The sequence below is a fragment of the Mchenga conophoros genome, linkage group LG23 (genome assembly GCF_057382185.1).
Source record: "Mchenga conophoros isolate Kocher_MC1m ecotype Shallow Benthic linkage group LG23, M_conophoros_male_GT1.1, whole genome shotgun sequence".
NCBI lineage: Eukaryota > Metazoa > Chordata > Actinopteri > Cichliformes > Cichlidae > Mchenga > Mchenga conophoros.
This window is the reverse complement of record NC_140547.1, coordinates 33,331,554-33,350,011: the sequence shown is the minus strand read 5'-3', so window position 1 is coordinate 33,350,011 and position 18,458 is coordinate 33,331,554. Positions and strand designations below refer to the sequence as shown.

Here is an 18,458-nt window from a genome sequence, read left to right as displayed (position 1 = left end):
CAACCAGTGGTGTTGGGTATCTTATCAAAATTGATTGAATTATAAACGCAGAAAAGTACCGTTAGATTCTGATCCGCCATGCAATACAAACAGGAACGCATCTGATTGGCAGCAGTTTAATTTTCCATCATCACACTGAGCCCAAACACACTGCCAAGGCAATAAAAGTATACCTGGATAGAAAAACCTAATCAGTCATTGATTTTTTTCGTCTCCAGAGTCTGAGCCTCGATATTATTGAAGCAGTGCTGGATAATATTGACAGAAAGCAGAACAAAAGACAGCCAACATCCCAAGAAAGAGCTTAAAATGTCATTCGAGAAGCTTGGGGAACCATTCCTGAGGACTGCTTAAAAAATTAGAAGAAATAGAGGCTGTGATGAAGAATATAGCTGGTGATACATGATATTGACTTTCAAGCTCTTTATAACTGTACAGTCCTTGTTTTTGGCTTATATGCTATATTTTCATGTTTGCTTGCACGTATAAATAAATTTAAAAAAATATATATTATTGTGGTTTTATTTTGAAACGCTTCCAGGAAGTGCCGTCGTAACTGAGCATTTAACAGTGTTTTGCTAAGATTGGAGAGTCACATCTTGAACTATTTTCTTAGATTTCATTGTGTATCAAGGCGAAAAATAACATTGGAAACAGTTTTGGTTTGGGCCTAGATTCCCCGCGGACATATAGCGACATGCATATTCTAAATTTAAAACTAATATCAGCTAATTGTTAGCTATTTAAAGCCCTTAGCACGAATATCCATCAATAGGCAGCTAACAAGCCTAGCTAAAGAATTAGCTTTTAAGAAAATCTTAAAGCGGTGTTTTTGGACTTTTTGGACGTTTTATATTTGTAAGATAGTTTTTTGCTCATAATTATCGCTGTGATGTTTCTCCCTCCAACAATGCTTTAGCTGTGGTTTTTACCTCTTGGAAAGAAACAAGTTAAGCCTTAAGGTTTTCTGCAGTCTGCTTCTTCAGGTAACAGATAGCATGCTTTTTTTGTCACTTCTTGCGTGCTGCTGTTCATTTGATTGAGCCGAACAAGAAATATTAACCAGTTATAGCAGATGGTATGGGTCACATAAAAAAATAACGAGCCTTAATCGTCCCCTTTTCTTGTTTAGGACTCAAATATGACAGCTCCCCTGCGCAGTTTGGAAATTTCAGAAGCTGAGATTATTACAAACTCTATATATATATATATATATATATATATACAATTGTGCTCCTTTAACAGTATTGTTTCTTCCAAAGAACACACCTCAGCCATGATGTGGATGTGTGTTACTGTCTTCCTGCTGTGGATGAGGTCGGGACGGTGCACAGACAAGGCCAACACTTCAGACCTGATTGAATACACAGCTGCGGACTTTTATGAGAAATTGCATTCTGGGAAGATGATGTTCATCTATTTTGAGCATCAAGGTAGGCCGCTCACTGCTCATGCTATCTCAGCTGTGCTGCTGTATATTTGTCATAGGTCCCACGCTCCTCATTATCAGGCTTGTGATGTGAAACATGCAAGCGTGCTGAACAAGTGTATTTTGATGAGTTCAACATGCTAATGAAATTAGCAGCCATGCTGACGTGACGTCAGTTTACTGAAATAAGGAGCTGTGCGGCATTTTTGCAGGAGAGCCATCTCTTCTACATGAAGAGATGAAGAAGAGCTTTGCAGAGATTCCAGATGATGCTGGAGGGTTAAAAAGACCAAAATGACTAAATAGTGAGTGACATTCTGTCTGCTAGGGCCCTATTCCAGGAAGCAGGATTAGCTAACATCTCTGGGTTTGCTTTCACCATAAATAAGGGAAACTCTCGCTTTCTGTTCCAGAAAGACGATTAAATTAAATTCTGAGTCAGTTGCCAGGGTAACAGACTCTGTGAACTAGACCTGCTGGCAGGCTTAGTTCACAGAGACAGTTTCTCTCTGACTCCTCCCCTCCTGAACCAGGTGACTGATGCTTTGATTCCATTCCAAGGTAATAAAGTTGCTGTCAAAGCTCATGTTATGTTTTTACAGACACAGAAATACCAGTTTTACGGGAGTTTGCTGTTTTGTGTACTTAACATGAACACTTTCCCAGTTATTGAGTCATAAATATATAAGGACAGAGACAGCGATCACGTTTATTCATAACCAGCTCACAATCAATTCTGTAGAGTCCACAACTCTAACTCTGTGTGTGGGCAGTACTGCAAACATTTACTGTATGTTACACACTGATCAATGATCAATTATTAGTCGTGCTGTAATCGGTCACACTAATGGAAAACTGTCTGTCACAGCTGGATCTTGCAAATGATGTGTACTTTTGAGTGAAGCTGAAGCTGAAATGACTTTAAGGCTCTAAACTGAATCAAATGTATTTAGAGTGACGTTTTCAAAGCAGCTACAGTCTGATTGTAATCCAAACACATTTAATGTTGAAATGTGTTCACAGATTGAGATTCAGTCATTAAATGATGTCAAACAACATTTTTTTTTAAGGTTTAGTTTTTTAAAAGTTCAGTTTAATAAAAAAAATTAAATCTTTAATACATGTGAATGTGTAGCATAAGATGAGTAAGAGAAAATTCATCATACATTAAAACGTGTGGATTCAGATTAATGGAAAGCAGTCCGTGTCTGAAAGGCGTTTCTCTTTGTCGCCTCCTCTGTTTCCAGTCTCTCCGACCATCTCTCTGTTCCTGGTGGAGTTGGAGAAGTCTGTTGAAGCTCTTCAGGATTATGGAGTACTAGTTGGTAAGGTAAGTGTAGACCCCTGTGAGCACTGCGCTTCATCAGTCATTGAAGTTGATGTTGAATCACTTTTTTGTCGTTGCTTTTTAGGTGAACTGTAACAAAGAGCTGGTTTACACGTACTGCGCAGAGGAACAGCTGCTGCACACTGCTTTTTTGTTCAGGTGAGTTGTAAAGTCTCAGTATGTGTTCATTCTAAAATGACCAGAACATAGAGGGGCAGCCAATCAGAAGAAAGATGTTTTAAAGGATGGGCAAAGTGAACTAAAATAGCTTGTTTCTGAGCGTGGGTGAAGTGGGACCTACAGCAGCCAAAGCACAATAAGTGACGGTTATTTTAAAGTGTGAATCATGCTAAGCTACAGTAACAGAATGGAAGAATAACAATTCAAGTCTGTAAATAAGGATAATAAATCTGCTGATTGTCTCTTTCTCTGTGATTTCCAACTTAATTCACTGGCATTTGTTCACACTGGGAAGTGATGTTCACATTTAATGTAAAAATTGGTGTAATTTAGCTCTGTGTTTGAATTTGATCTCTGACTCATCAAGAAAGAAAAGACGTAGCTTCCCTTCAACCTGATTCCTGACTCCATGAGCAATCAGATCCCAACTCTGTTGGCTGTGTTAAACAGGCAAAGTTATTCCACCAAACTATATCTAACTGGTCTCTCCCCCACTTCAATTTCTGTTGCTCCTCAGTATGAAAATATCTGCTGCCACCTGTTGGCATCCACCCTAAATGCTCTGCATCAGAGTCCAGAGGAAGTTCTAACTACATGTTGGAAGGGCTACTGCTCATATTAATGAAAACTTTACTCTCATTGTATTTCTAACAGTCAACACAAAAGGTATTATCCCGGCTATCATCACTGAGATACACTATTAATGCTACTGTATCAACCTTTTTACCTACTCCCCTAATATATAGTAATGAAGTGGACAAAGTATTATGGAAACTGAAATGTAATGCAGTAAACTTCTTAACAGCTTCCCTTTAAAACTAGAATTTGTAACTGTAAAAAAACATTCAGTGTCCATAAAGTTTCATCAATGACTTTCAACAGCAGTGAGAATAAAAACTGAACATTATAACCTTCATGAGGGTTTTTGTGTCTGCATGGTTGCAATCTCGTTGAATCTGCCCTTGTCTTTCTGTTGCTAGAGGCGGTAAGGAGTTCTTGAGTTTTGATTTGGAAACTATCTTTGACGTCAACTCGATAGTCTCCGAAGTCTTGTTGTAAGTAAGGCTTATGCTCTGTGTTGTAGAGACCTTTGTGAAACTTTAACTTTTGAACCCTTTAGGATCACATACATTCAGATGATCCACTGAGATTGAACCAGAACCAAAGTCACTCATTATTTTTTGTCTTTTGGTGAGCTTTGTTGGGGGAAAAAATGAAAGGAGGGAGCCAAACGTGTACTTCTGGCATTTAACTGAAGACGGCTTTTCTCTTCCAGCGCCATTCTACGTGATGAGATAAAGTATGTCCACACAGACGCTGACCTCCTCGCAATGGAAAAGGCAGCCAGAGGGAAGAAAGACATTGTGCTTGGTTATGTTTGCAGTCTGGGAACACAAGGTATGGGAAGAAGGACAGGAAGGATAGTAATTAATGTAAGGCTGGGCAGTTAATTCAAAAGGAATCAAAACGGACAATCACAATCTTGCCCGTGTCTGTTATTTTTGTTTCTTTGTTTTTCATTTCTGTTAATACTTATATAAACTATAAAACATACCGTTTGTGTTGTCACATGACTCAGAGCGTAATTCGAACACTGAGCCGACTGTAAAACTCCAGCAGATGGTGATTCTACATTGCCCACAGGTGCGAGTGTTGTCCGTCTCTCTGTGTTAGCCCTGCGACAGGTCACCAGCCTGTGTATGTGTATGCATAATCATTCATCGATCAAAATTCAAAATCATGATGTTAATTTGAGGTCATATCACCAAGTCCTAAATTAAAGATGGTAAACTTTTTAGTAGCTACTCATAGGTTTGATCGTACTTTGTAAGACACACATTGTCCCAGTGATTGATTAAATGTATCATCTTTGTTTGTTTTTTCTTAAGAGCACAGATCGATTATGGAGACGGCCTATGTGTATGGATCCAAATATCAGTTTATTCTCATAACAGGAGGACCCGTGTTGAAGCACCTAGGGTATGTTCTTTTTGGCCTTTCTTTGTGTACAGAGCAGGCGTCAATGACAACACTTGTACCTGGGAAGTATTCACAGCGCTTCACTTGTTCAGCATCTTGTCACGATACAGCCTTCTTTCAAGTTAGATTAAATTCAGTTTTCAACTAAAACATTCTACACACAATACCCCATAATGACAAAGTGACATTAGTTCGCTTGAATTTCTTGTAAATGTATTTAAAAAAAACCACACAAATATAACATGTACATAAGTATTTTTACAACTTGATTGGAGTCCACCTGTAGTAAATTCATTTGGATGTCATTTAGAAGACACACCAAGCACAAACCAAGCCGCAAAGTTCAAGGAACTGTCTGTAGACCTCTGGTGCAGGATTGTATAAAGGCACAGATCTGGGGAAAGTCCCAATGAGCACAGAGGGTTCAGGGTAGAAGGGCCTTAGGCTATGTCCACACTAATGCGCTTTGAAAACGCATCTTTAATTCTCACTCGCTTTTGCAACTTTGTACTTTTGTGTTACTCACAGCAACAACTCCACCTCATTGTTAGTCCATTTAAAAAACTCAGTGCTTTTCCTCAACATTTTACTGCGACGTTTCAAAGAGCTGGAAAGTAAATAAACGGTAGACAAAAATGAGGCAGGTCGAATCGTCTTGCTTTTCCCGCATGCACAGGACTGGAACATAAGCGTTTTCGGACGTTTCAATGTGGACGCAGAACTCTGTGAAAACGACTGAAAACACTAGTGTGGACGTGGAGCGTTTTTCAGACGAAAACAGTTTTCAAATCTATCCGGGCTAGTGTGGACGTAGCCTTAGTCAGGGACGTAACAAAGAACACAATAGTTGCTCTGACAGAGCTCCAGGAGAACCTTCCAGAAGGACAACCACTTATGCAGCACTTCAGTAATCAGGCCCGTGTGGTAAAGTGGCAAGATGTAAGCCACTGCTCAGTAAGAGACACATGACAGCCTACGTGTAGTTTGCCAAAAGGCACCTGAAACAAAATTCTCTGGTCTGATGAAACAAGGACTAACTTTGGTTTGGCCTGAATACTGTGGGCCGTGTCTGAAGGAAACCAGGCATCACTCATCACCAGGCCAATACCATCCCTACGGTGAAGCATGGTGGTGGCAGTATCATGCTGTGGGAATGGTTTTTTGGAGCACGAACTGGGGGACCAGCTATGTACAGAGACATCCTTAATGATAACCTGCTGAGTTATCATCCAACAGGACAACAACCTAAACACACAGCCAAGATAACAAAGAAGTGGCTTCAGGACCTCTCTGTGAATACCTTTGAGGGGCCGGCCAGAGCTCAGACTTAACCCGATTAACCCGATGGCTGTGCACCAATGCTCCCCATCCTGCCTGAGAGGAGAAACTCCCCCCAAAAAGTGTTTCTTGTTGCATCATACTCAAAAATACTTGAGGCTGTAATTTTGCCAAAGGTGCTTCAGCAAAGTATTGAGCAAAGGCTGTGAAAAATTGTGTACATTTAGTTTTGCTTTTAATTTTTAATGCATTTGCGAAAATATAAATCAAATGTTTTTCACCTTGTCATTATCGGGTATTGTGAGTAGAATTTTTCAGGTGATAAATGAATTGAATCCAGCTGGGGATAAGGCTGTAACATGACAAAATGTGGAACAAGTGAAGCGCTTTGAATATTACGTAACACAACATAGAAAAGAAGAAGCTGAGATTGAGGCTCTTTGCAAAGTGTCCTACAGCTGTGCAGCAAATGTAGTTCCAGCTACAGTAGCTCGTGTGATATTTACTGAAAGTTTAAGATGACAGCTGATGTCTCTGCTGTGGCCTTGTGACCTCAGAGATACATGCTCAAAACCTTAAACTCACATGGCGTGAAAACCAAAGGGACTGTCATTCGAAACAGGCTTTTAACATACCCAGGATAATTTTTGCTTTTCTGGTCTGACTCCAAATACTTGGGAGAAAATATGAAAAGTCTGACATCCTGCTGGAAATGCATAGACAAACACACAAGTGTGGATACAAAGAAAAGGATTCATGTAATTTCTCATGTTATAAACTAAAGACCCGACAGTATGAATGTGTTTGATGTTAGTCTGTGTTTTCAGGAAGTTGTCTCTGTGTGTCTTTCAGTGTAAACGAATCGTCTCCTTCGTCTCGAGTGTGGTTCCTCCACTGCAGAGTTCACAGTGGGTTCATGACCCCAATGACCTCTGAGCGCTGCCCTTTGACCCGCATGAGGAAACCCCTATCCACCTTAAGCCTCCACTCCTTCCTGCAGCTCATGGAGGCTCCACTAGTTGTAAGCTGGTACAGGATTACTTTGTAAATTAATGCAAAATTTATCAGGTTATTTGGCGTATAAAATGTCATCGAGCTGTTGGCGTCGTGCGAACAGAGTGAAGTTCATGGTTCAGTTTTCTTTGCGTTAGCTGACTTGACAAAACCCCAGTCAGAGATAAGGGTTGTTATCAGTGTTCTTTCTGCTTTAGGCTCAGTGTCTGTGCTCATTTGGTGATACAGATCTATGCAAATAAGACAAGACAGCGGTGCTGCAGTTGGTTGTTAATCTTCTCAATTTCTGATCTTCACAAACATGCCAAAAAAACAGAATACTGTCTTGAGTTGTTTAAGTGTTTTATTTCTCAGTGCCCTCTCATTCCTGCTGTTTGTTACTAATGTGACAGCTGCACATCAGCGCTCTGACACCTCAGATACATTAAAATATTTAGTCAGTGTGTTCAATCTCCCACAAGCTCATAGAGGAAAAATTGAGAACGCTTTATTTGTTGCCAGGTCAAAGTGAAATTTATTTTAATAAACGAAGATTATTGGCAAGAAGTGGCCAACAGATGTAACTGATCACTTTTCTAATCTGATCTCTGTTAGGTGCAATTCCAGCTGCTGTAACTCTTTGGCTGGGCTTCAATCAGTGGCATTAGTAAGGTACGGCTTAACAACTTTCATGTATAAAGTGTATTTCTTCAGCAATGAGTCTTTATAGCTCTAAAGCAGGGATGTCCCCGCCGTAGTACATTTTCCAGTTGACCGGATTGGACACTTAGGCAGGTCATTTCTAGCCCCCGGGCCTCACAGTAGGCATCCCTGCTCTAAAATATATTTTAAGTGAAAGATTCGGTGAGAAGCTGGGCTTCAGCATAAGTTACCACAGTGATTTAGCAAGGGTAAAATAGACCAACCTTCATGACACTGACAACTAAACTAAACTAACCTGTTAAACTCAGCGGTCCAAAACAAAAGAGCAAGATCAAAAAGAAATTCAGGAGTTCAGTCATTAAGAAGCAACAAGAGTGTATGAAATGATGCAAGAGACAAAACTACTGATGTGTCTCTAAGTGGAGATGTTGCTGATGGGGCTAGCGAACATAAGAAAAAGGAGAACACAGCCTCCTGTTCTCTTTGTGTATAGTAGTCACATATCGTGACGTTTCTTTCAGTTACCTGTAGGCTGACGTTTCTGAGGTGCGAATAAAAGTTGGACTTACTCGATGCTTCCTGTAAAAGCAGCTTTAATAACAATATAAGACTCACTACGCAAGCTTCTTCACAGTTCACAAGTCAAGTCAATTTAGTTTTATAGTGTCAAATCATAACAAATGCTTTATATTGTAAGCTAAAGATCCTCCAGTAATACTGAGAAAACCCAACGATCAGATCACCACCTATGAGCAAGCACTTGGCGTCAGCGGGAAGAAAAAACACCCTTTTAACAGGAACACAGCATATTAGATCATGTGGTTATTGTGCTGTCATTGCAGCTGTGTTTTGTAAGTAGACCTTTAGAAAAAAGCAACGTACAACTTACCAAATTTACAAAAAAAGTAACCATGAGCATGTTGTGCACAAAGAGCCACCCTACCACCAGGAGTAGAATCTCTTAACACTTTGTGTCTCTTCCTTACCAGACCGAGGTGTACGACGACCCCTCCTCAGTCCAGCCCCCCCAGTTCCCCTACCAGCAGACTCCCCAGGTCTTCCTCTTCTCTCATCCCGCAACCGAGCACCTGGACCTCGATACGGCCACCACGCTGGCCTGGAGGCTGCGAGGCCTCGCCCTGCTGCTGCTTGTACACAGGTGTGCAACAGCTCCAGCTACGTGTACGAGCATGGATATGAAGACATTAAGATAATTTCTTTTATGGGTTTGTGTGTTTCCAGGCAGAGCCCTGCAGTGAAAACCCTTGATGAGTACAATGCTGCTTATAGGCTGCCTGAGAAGGTGTGACTCTAACATGGCACGAGATAATACACAGAATGAGAGTACCTGTTATTCTTACCCACGTTTTTGTTTGTGTGTGTGCACCTCCAGAGTTTAGAAGTAAAGTATTTGACCTTAAACAGCCTCGATGAGGTGTTGGTGCTGTTCGCAGATCAAGAAAAAGATGAAGAGGAGGAGGAGGAGGATGAAGAAGACAATGAAGGTGTGGATGATGATGAGGAAGATTCACATTTTGGTAAAGGGACTCAAGAGTGAAAGAAGCGTGAAGAAAAGGAAGAATGAGAACAGGAGATTAACTTTTTTGTGTCTGCATCTGTCTCCAGGCAAGCTGGACGATGAAATCGCAGCAGCAGTTTTTGAAAACAGAGGCACCTTATCGGACATGGATTCAGTTACCCAACTGACGTCTGACAACTTTCACAGTGCAGTAGCACAGAGTGGCCTCACAGTGGTGCTCTTCTACCTCAAATGTAAGACAGAGTCGCTGCTTTAGAGGCGTCTTGGCACTTTAGGCAGTTAATACAACAAATTCAGTATTTACCAGGAAAGAGAAACTACATGTATAGAATCATCAGAAAAATCTGATATAAAACTCTAACAATGTTGCTCATTTACCGTACTTCTAACAGTCTTTATGAAGCCTTTTTCCTCCCCATGGAAGTTCTACTTCTACCACCATATTTACTGTTTTGGAATTCATCTCTTTCATATAATGTCTCTTATATGAACCAGGCATACTTTATGTTTAAAAAAAAAAAAAAAGTTTTCCTCTTGAACATGAAATGCAAGTAAATTGCAGTTTCTGTTTTCTCCCACCAGGGGATGCTGTTTCAATGGCTTTTCTCAGCTCTTTCATTGAAGTTGCAGAGAGACTTGCAGGTAAACAAGCAGTTTTTTTGGGGGGGGGGGCTATGTTTCCACTGTTTATTTTAGCAGACGTCAAAACAGAGATCTGTATTTGAACAGAAGAGTGTTTGGATGGCAGTACCACGTCAGTTATGACTCCTATTATTGTGCTTTACAGTTTGTCTAAATTTACAAAAGATGAAACCCCCTTGTGAACCAACATACAGTCGTCTAAATCCATGTACTGAATGAATTGCCCTTTTGCCTTAACCACAAAGGATTGTTATCTAGGCAGATGTAATATTCAGGCCTCATTTGCACATTTCAAAACTTGATTAATAGCAACAATGGATAGAAAATTCACTCATCAACACATGATTTGCTCTCACTGACCTTAAGACTCAGAGGTCAACGAAGTTCAGATGAGTGTGGTCGACTGCAGCGAATGGACCGACCTCTGCGCCGCTCAGCCAGGCAGTGCTGTCCCCTTCCAGCCAATCACTGCCTTTCCCAGTGTCTTGCTTCTTCACCCCCAGCATCCGGCCCAGCACTTCAGAGGAATGCTGGGTAGTGAGTCACTACATCGCTTCATCATGATGTGAGAAAACATGAATATAACTTTGAAGTCATATATAAGCCTTTAACCTCAGTCGGGTCCAAATCAAGGACTGATGAAATAGCAGTTAGTGTACTTGTACAATCCTTTCCCTTTAACCTGAAATAGAAATGGAGGTGTGTTTAGTCTTGTAGCGCTGTCTTTTTAATGTCAGTCTACTTACATGTACACGTGTGTTTGTGTGGACTTGATTTTTTTAACCAGAAGCCGTGTAGCTTCTCCTGTTCGTCTGTCCACTCTAGAGGAAGCGCAATCATTCCTTCTGGAAGTGCCTCATCCTGAGCTAGCAGGGTACCAGCTTGACAGAGTTGTGGGATTGTTTGAGGCCCAGACACAAACAGGTAAGATGTTGTTATTGTGCATTGTTGTTGCAAGGGAAGCCTCAGTGCAAATGCTAAACTTCTATTAGTTATGGTTATACTACTAAGGAAGATCTCCCAGTAGCTGCAATCAAAACAAGAACTTTTAAGGGAGTGGGGGAGAAATACTTGGAGGTGTTTTGTAGCTGTTAATTAACACTTTTGTCTGTACTCATTCACATTCAAAGCTATCTCAATGTTAGCATTGTGTTTACAGTAACAGAGTAGGTGTAATCAGCTAATACTTACTCTGGCTAATATATAAAAGATACATTTAGCTACTGTGACCTCTGTTGGTTTGTGAACTCCTGTTTTAAAGCGATGAGATGAGTGTTTTTACTGTTGCTATCTTGGTGTTTGGAAAGTGGGGGTGATAAATAAGGGGCAGATCACTACACATGATCACTATATGAATGGGAGTGGTAAACAATCGAGTGGGAAAGTAGCTGTCTGTCTGCTTTGTCACAATAAATTCAATTTCATTTATATAGCACCAAATCACAACATCAGTCATCTCAAAGTGCTTTATATTGTAAGGTAGACCCTACAATAATAGATACAGAGAAAATATACTAGATACTGGAACCAATGAAGGGAAGCTCTCTCTTTCATAGGAGCTACAGTATTGAGAGTCGTACGTAATGAGGAGGTAAAATTATTAACAAGATAATCTTCCAGAAGGAAGTCGCCCAGGATTTTCACATTGATATCACTGAGGCTGCTTGCTTGGTGCATCCACTGCGACAGTTGAGCGATCGGTCAAAATAAATTGCAGTGTGAGTGTTCATGGTAATGTGGAAATATATCACCTGATCTAACAATGCAGCTCGTTGTTGTGCTTTCATTCAGTTCTGGACAACACAAACGAATGAGTTCAGATTCTGCTCATTGTTGATTTTAGTCTTTTCCTCTTTGTTATTTTAAATAGACGGTGTGTTTCCAGTATCTTGTATTACTTACTCTTTCTTTCCAAATTTTTCTTTATTGCCATGTTTAGCAGCGTTTACCGAAGCAGCAAAGTCCCTGAGAGGAGACGCACTGACTGGACTGCTGACAGATGAACTGGCAGAGAAATGGTACGAGCTCTACCATTTCAAGGTTGAGGCAATTTGGCAAACTGCTTCTTTGAGTTTAAAGTCCTAAATTACTGGAAGTTTTGAAAAACACACTGTAGCTGAAGTTTGAAAAGCACAAAATATAGTTCCATGAGTTGTCTGTTTTTCCTAACTTTGAAATGTAGGATTTCCAATTGCTTTTAAAGGCTTTAGGAGATGGACAGTTAAGCAGTTTGTTTTTGAGGGGTGGAAATCCTACATGTACCTACTATAATCCAACCTGGCTTTGGAAAGACGCTTTAATCAGTGTTGTAGTTACATTTTGTAAAGGTTTAGACATACCTGTCATTAAAAACTTAGCTGTGATTCTAATGTTTAATATTTAAACTTTAACCATTTAAAATATTGTTTATTAGTTTTACTTATATTGTGCGTGTGCGTGCGTGCATGGTGACTATGCAGGGCTGCAGACCACACTGTAGACCTTCCCGCAGTGTTAGTGTTTCCATCTTGGAGGACACACACTCATCCTTTCACACTGCCTGCCTCCTCGTCTGCTGAAGAGCTGCTCACACACATTAACACTGCGCTGCTCCACCCAATGGTAAACCATAGTGTGTGTGTGTGTGTGTGTGTGTGTGTGTGTGTGTGTGTGTGTGTGTGTGTGTGTGTGTGTACACTTGTCTTTATCATTTTTTGCAAAATTAGTCACAAATTCAAGTTGGATGACTTGTTTCAATGCAATCATCCAGTCAGGAATAGTGAGTGAATAACTAAGTCCAGCTTGATTTTAATCACTATAATCCGTCCGTCTTCTTCCTCTTATCTGGGGCCGGGTCGTGGGGGCAGCAACTTAAGCAGAGAAGCCCAGACCTCCCTCTCCACGGCCACCTCTTCCAGCTTCCGAGAGATATAAACTCTCCAGTGTGTCCTGGGTCTGCCCCAGGGCCTTGTCCCAATGGGAGATGCCCAAAACACCTCACCCAGGAAGCGCTCATGTTGCTCATGGAGGAGCAGCAGCTCTACTCTGGGGCCCTTCTGGGTGGCTGAACTTCTCACCCTATTTCTAAGGGAGAAGCCAGCCACCCTTCGGAGGAAGCTCATTTCCACTGCTTCTATCCGCGATCTCGTTCTTTCGATCACTACCCACAGCTCGTGACCATAGGTGAGGGTAGGGACATCGATCGGCCAGTAAAGTGAGAGCTTTGCTTTTACACTCAGCTCTCTCTTCACCACGACGGACCAGTACAGTGTGTCCGCTTCACTGCAGCCGCACCAATCTGTCTGTCGATCTCCCGCTCCCTTCTCCCGTCACTCTTGAACAAGTACCCGAGATGCTTAAACTCCTCCACTTGGGGCAGGAACTTGTCCCTGACCCAGAGTGAGCACTCCACCCTTTTCTTGGCCTTTGAGGACCTCCTTAATCCCACTTGAAAATACATTACAATACAATATACAATTCTTGGATGTTTATAAAAGCCACTATGGCGTGTTCATAGTATCATAGTCTCAGGTAATGGGCTTCACATGTGGTTTAGTTACGGCTTTCCAAATACAGAGGTCATGCCAGGTCAGAGTAATGCTTCGGTAATCCTTGATGGATGATAAGATGGGTTAAGGGTCTGATTCCTGCTGTGGAAATGCTTCCATGGAGCTTGGGATCAAAAGTCCAGTCAATGACACATTCTCCCCTCTGGCTGTGCTGATGACCTCACACCAATCAATCACAGAATATGACTTGATACAATGAGTTAAATGGAGACATTAACACTTGCTTCTGTGTTATTTATGATGGTGAGAGAGTGACCTGGACTGAAATGTGTCATATATAATTCAAGGAGAATTGCACCCTCAGAAAAATCCCTGCTAGTGTTAAAAGCTGCTGACGGGACTGATGAGGCGCTTTGTTTTATATCTCTTTGTTTCCTTTTAACTGTACAGAATTCGGAGAGTATTTAAACAGAAACGTGACAGTAATTTGTGTCAGTTATAGTAGATTGCACAGGTCAGCATTAAATCAGATTTGTGCATTGTCAGCAGATGACTCGCAGTACCGTCCACTCTCATGGATACGTTTATTTTGCAGTCGCAGCCTTGTACTCGTGCTCTGCTTAGTAAATCTTTATCACTTAATATTGGCTCAGCCATCTCACTATTTAATTGACAGACCCTCTTAAAATTCCACCTGCAGTTTTCTTCACAGGAAGTAAACAGCTGCTTCTAACATGCTTGGTGCTGACCTTTGTAAGCAGGTTTTCTGCAGGATGTTGCAGATGCAGCAAAAACCAGTGATGTGTAAACTTTGGATAATTAGCCGAAACTCAAGATTTGTGCTGATTGTGTCAAAGTCAAACCTTCTCTTTTTCATTTGGGATGTTGTTCATTTCACTGGCCTGTGTTTTATCTGGTTTGTAGTGTGATGACTGAGTTTGTGAAAATGCAGATATTTGAAGTCTTTGTGTTATTTGGCACTTCTTCGTCCTCTTTTCATGATTTCTATCCCCAGCCTGAGCTGACTGTAGAAAATCTGCCATCCTTCCTCTTGCTGGGCAAAGCCCTACTCCTTCTGTTTGTGGGAGAGGAGGAGGACAAGATTGGGCGAAGGCAGAACCAGGCGCTGGTGAAGGAGATGAGAACATTAGTAGAGTCGGAAGGGGAAACGATGGAGCGATATTTGGCCTGCTGGATCCATCTGTACGTTTCTGTTTCTGCTTATTTGCTGCTCTATTTTTCCATCGTGTACACAATCCAAAATCCCCACTTTTTTATTTATACTTTTTTTTAAAATATATTTTGTTTTAGTGGACGCACTCCAGCTGGTATGTCCGTCCTGGGGTCATACGTAGGCTCTATGCCCCCTCTTCCTGCACTAGTCCTCACACACTTGCCCTCTGGAGACCAAATATACCAGTACCCACCCAACACCCCCATAGTGGCTTCCTCAGTCCTTCACTGGCTGCAAAGGGTCGAGGATGGTACTGAGTCACCAACAGGTAAGGAGGAGAGAAGAGAAAGCTTAAAGCTGAGTTTACAATCCCATAAATTCCAAGACAGCTATGCTATACAGCTATAATTCTGCCTTATTACAGACAGTTAATGAACCGGTCACTCTTAAAAGCAGAATTGAGAGTAGAAATGTGCAAGATTACCTTAAAGATTGAAATCTTTAATGTTCAGGTCACCTTTGTCTGGATGGAATTTCCAGTCAATAAAAAATCAATAATAAACAATTCAACTATGCCTCAGATTTACCTTTAGCAGTTTGTAGATTCTAGTCACCTGGAATTTATTTGAGTTACAAGCACATTTTGAAAATCTCGCACAAAGTCATCAAATGAGACTGGATGCAACGACAAAAGCAGACATTGTGTGTGATTGTTGACTGACCTTTGTGATCAAGAGGCTGTCCTTCTGTCTATTTACATTTGCCTTTCTACATACAACAGTTAGTCTGAGAAATTACTTGTACTGGTGATATTTCTGAATGGAAATAATACCTGTGGTCAGCACATTCCCACCATAAAGACTGACTACACATTCAGCAGTCTTCTCTATCAGTGAGAGAACTGTTAATATAACTGTTGAACGTAGTTCAGATATGAAACCCGAACTATCTGGAGTCCTCTTTTAGCTCTGGAGTGTATAAAGGCAAGAGCCGAGATAAGATGCTGGTCTCCATCACTGAAATGCACAACGTTTAATTGATTCTCTACACACAAACTGCAGACTAACAACCTTTTTACTAATGCAGCAGGACTTAAGGTTCTGTTTTTGACTTGCTGTAATCTTGTTTTAACCAAAACTCTTCTGCTGGATTGCAATGTATTCATTTTTACTATTCATCGATTTGGAAATGCTGTTAAACCTGTATTATGTTTGCAGACTCGCATTTAGTTTACAGGTAGCGATGGTTGTCATATATGAGTGAGTCCTAAAATTATTATTTGAAGTCATTTTATAAAAGTGAAAAAAGTTGTTGTGACGATTATAAATTGAACTTCAGGAACAAAAATGGTCTATAAATAAATAAAATTTTATTTAATTTATTTATAGAAATAAATAGAAGCAAAACTAAACACACTGAACATGGAACGCAAGACTATCAAAATAAACCAGGAAACACTAAGACACAGACTAACTCATAGCATGACACGGGAACTGAGAGGAAAGGACACACAAGGAAACAAGATGGATTAGGGAGATAACGGAGGAGATAACGAGGGGGACGCAGGAACAGATAATGGAGACGAGACACAGAGAGTGAGAGGAGAGACATGACGGTCTGGGGAAACATGGGATAAAAATGACAGGCAGGGGAGGGATGAAATGAGACATAAGGAGGAGAACATGGGAAGAGAAAAGGGAAAGAAGACACAAGGACACACACATAAACAGAGACACACAGAGGACAAAGACACAAGGGAAACCTAATAACCAAGGAGCTAAAACAGGACAACCTGGGCTATATAGAATAAACTCAAGAAGACTGGAGAAGTTAAGCCCGACTGATATATCGGCCAATATTAGCTATTTGCTGATATATTGTTATTGGCATTTAAAATGACTGATGAGTAAAGAAGACACAAACGAAATTGATGTTACAGCACTCTGACACCAGGTATCAACATTCCTGTGAAAATTCCTGTGTTTTACTTTCTAATCTTAAGACAAATATGCTTTTAACAATATGATTCATTTTAATTCTGTATGAAACTTCACATTATAATAAAATATTTTTGTTCTGTAGGTTTGCTGGATGAGGATAGCTGGCCACCTGCTTTTGAGTTCTATGACTTCTTGAAAATTATGGACATGCAGGAACCTGACTCTGCCCAGCAGCAAACTCCTAAGGAGGAGGAGGAAGAGGTTAATGTGAAAGAACATGTAGTGGTAGAGGACATGACAGGTGACAATCGTCACGCTCACTCTGAACTCTGAACATCAGATGGAAAGAACACTGCTGATCTGATTTGTCTGTTTCTTTGTTTAAGTTTTCTTTTCTATTAATAATATACAGCTTAAATGTTGGGTTACTGAGTATTTAATGAGAGATTATTATAATAATGTAATAATAGTAATAGTAATATTTTTGCCATTGTGTTTTAATGTGACATGCTGGCTATTAAACCTTTCAGTTGTTCCTGGATGTTATTTTTGGATTTTTTTTTATTGAGACTGTTTCATTGTCTGATTTCTTACTGCTGTGATTTTGTGACTCTTTTAACTTTGTAGATGCATCTGATTGGCTGTTTTTGTTTGGTTTTGTTTTTAAAGCTGCTCATGTGCCAGTTAACTGAACTAATTATGTGTCAGTCAGTAAACTGTCCCTTAATTTCGTTGTAACTCATAAACCTTTGGAAAACAAAAAGTGTGTTTAACTATTTTTATGAACGCATTCATAAAAATGTGTTCATTCCATTCATTAACTCAAAAACCAGTCTTATGTGTTATCATCGTGTCATATCGTCTACTTGGTGAAACAAATATCTGTACCTTCGACAACATACGTTTTCAAAACAGACTCGTTACATTAGGTTCAGCAGTTTCATTTGTAGTGTTTATACTGAGGAGTTAAAGTGGGCTGGAAGGAGTGCAGGTGTCAGAATCTAGCTCGAGGAGGAAGCATGAAGACAGTGATGTTTATTTAGTTGCAGCTAATTTCAAATTCAGCGTTTCTATCAGCTCAACAAACACCAGCAAACACACAAACTCTGTGTGCTGTTTGTCACACTGTTTCTACTAGCTAAAGCTTCAGCTGCTGTATTTCCCAGGGACAGAACAGAGTGTGAGAACTTCACTCAGAGATGTAAGAAAAGACAGGACAGGAACAAGAGAGGTTAGATTTAAAGGATTACTCAGTGATGCCTGATAAACGGCAGATTTAAAGCTTACATATTTGCTAGGTATTTAATGGTTTCAGCTTAGTTTATTTTATCTAAAACTTAAGTGCACGGTCCCTGAGATTGACTCATACAGATCCCAGAGCACTCCAATGAAGTAATCAGTGAAGCTGATTACAGCTTAACAACCAGTACTGGGCAAGTTACCTTGAAAAAGTAATTAATTATATTTACTAGTTACTTCTTCAAAAAAGTAACTAAGTTAGTAACTGAGTTACAAGATTCTAAAAGTAATTAATTACTTGAAAAACAACTATTGCCTTACTTTAAAAAAATGTTTAACCCTCTGGTTATGTTATGTACAGTTATGTTTTTATTTTGACACACTGTATTGATCTAAAATCAGACAAAAAACATTAGATCTGATTAGAAAATGTTATATTTTTTACTGTTTCAACCACAAACATGTTTAATGAATCATATTTCATAACTTTAAATGCAAATATAAATGGTCAATTTTAAAATTAAATGCACAAGTTTTGCAAACCACAAAGTTTTTTGCAGCCATTTACCTTTCACCTCTTTTTCA

At 40.2% G+C, this 18,458-nt stretch overlaps 1 protein-coding gene across 3 annotated transcripts; it reads left to right on the top strand.

The window, feature by feature from the left end:
- The first annotated feature begins 559 nt into the window (after positions 1-559).
- On the top strand, positions 560-17,397 carry txndc16 (thioredoxin domain containing 16). Of its 3 annotated transcripts, none has more exons than XM_085265172.1 (20): positions 560-986; positions 1,263-1,433; positions 2,677-2,759; positions 2,842-2,915; positions 3,917-3,991; positions 4,213-4,334; positions 4,826-4,916; positions 7,047-7,215; positions 8,840-9,009; positions 9,093-9,153; positions 9,244-9,355; positions 9,477-9,623; positions 9,973-10,032; positions 10,399-10,597; positions 10,820-10,956; positions 11,972-12,050; positions 12,492-12,633; positions 14,536-14,723; positions 14,832-15,022; positions 16,777-17,397. In XM_085265172.1, exons 2-20 carry the CDS (start codon positions 1,277-1,279, stop codon positions 16,965-16,967), a joined length of 2,448 nt encoding a protein of 815 aa, XP_085121298.1. In that variant the 5' UTR covers positions 560-986; positions 1,263-1,276; the 3' UTR covers positions 16,968-17,397. The 3 variants fall into 3 exon arrangements, with proteins under 3 accessions (XP_085121298.1, XP_085121296.1, XP_085121297.1); XM_085265170.1 differs by having other exon boundaries at positions 9,244-9,388; XM_085265171.1 differs by having other exon boundaries at positions 1,246-1,433; positions 9,244-9,388.
- Positions 17,398-18,458: the final 1,061 nt, after the last annotated feature.

Bases quoted from the DNA above. Each gene is read 5' to 3' on its own strand.
- txndc16 (XM_085265170.1), top strand. From the start codon at position 1,277: ATGATGTGGATGTGTGTTACTGTCTTCCTGCTGTGGATGAGGTCGGGA. The intron at 2,916-3,916 runs GTGAGTTGTAAA...TTCTGTTGCTAG, and splicing joins CACACTGCTTTTTTGTTCAG to AGGCGGTAAGGAGTTCTTGA. The intron at 14,724-14,831 runs GTACGTTTCTGT...ATTTTGTTTTAG, and splicing joins TTGGCCTGCTGGATCCATCT to TGGACGCACTCCAGCTGGTA.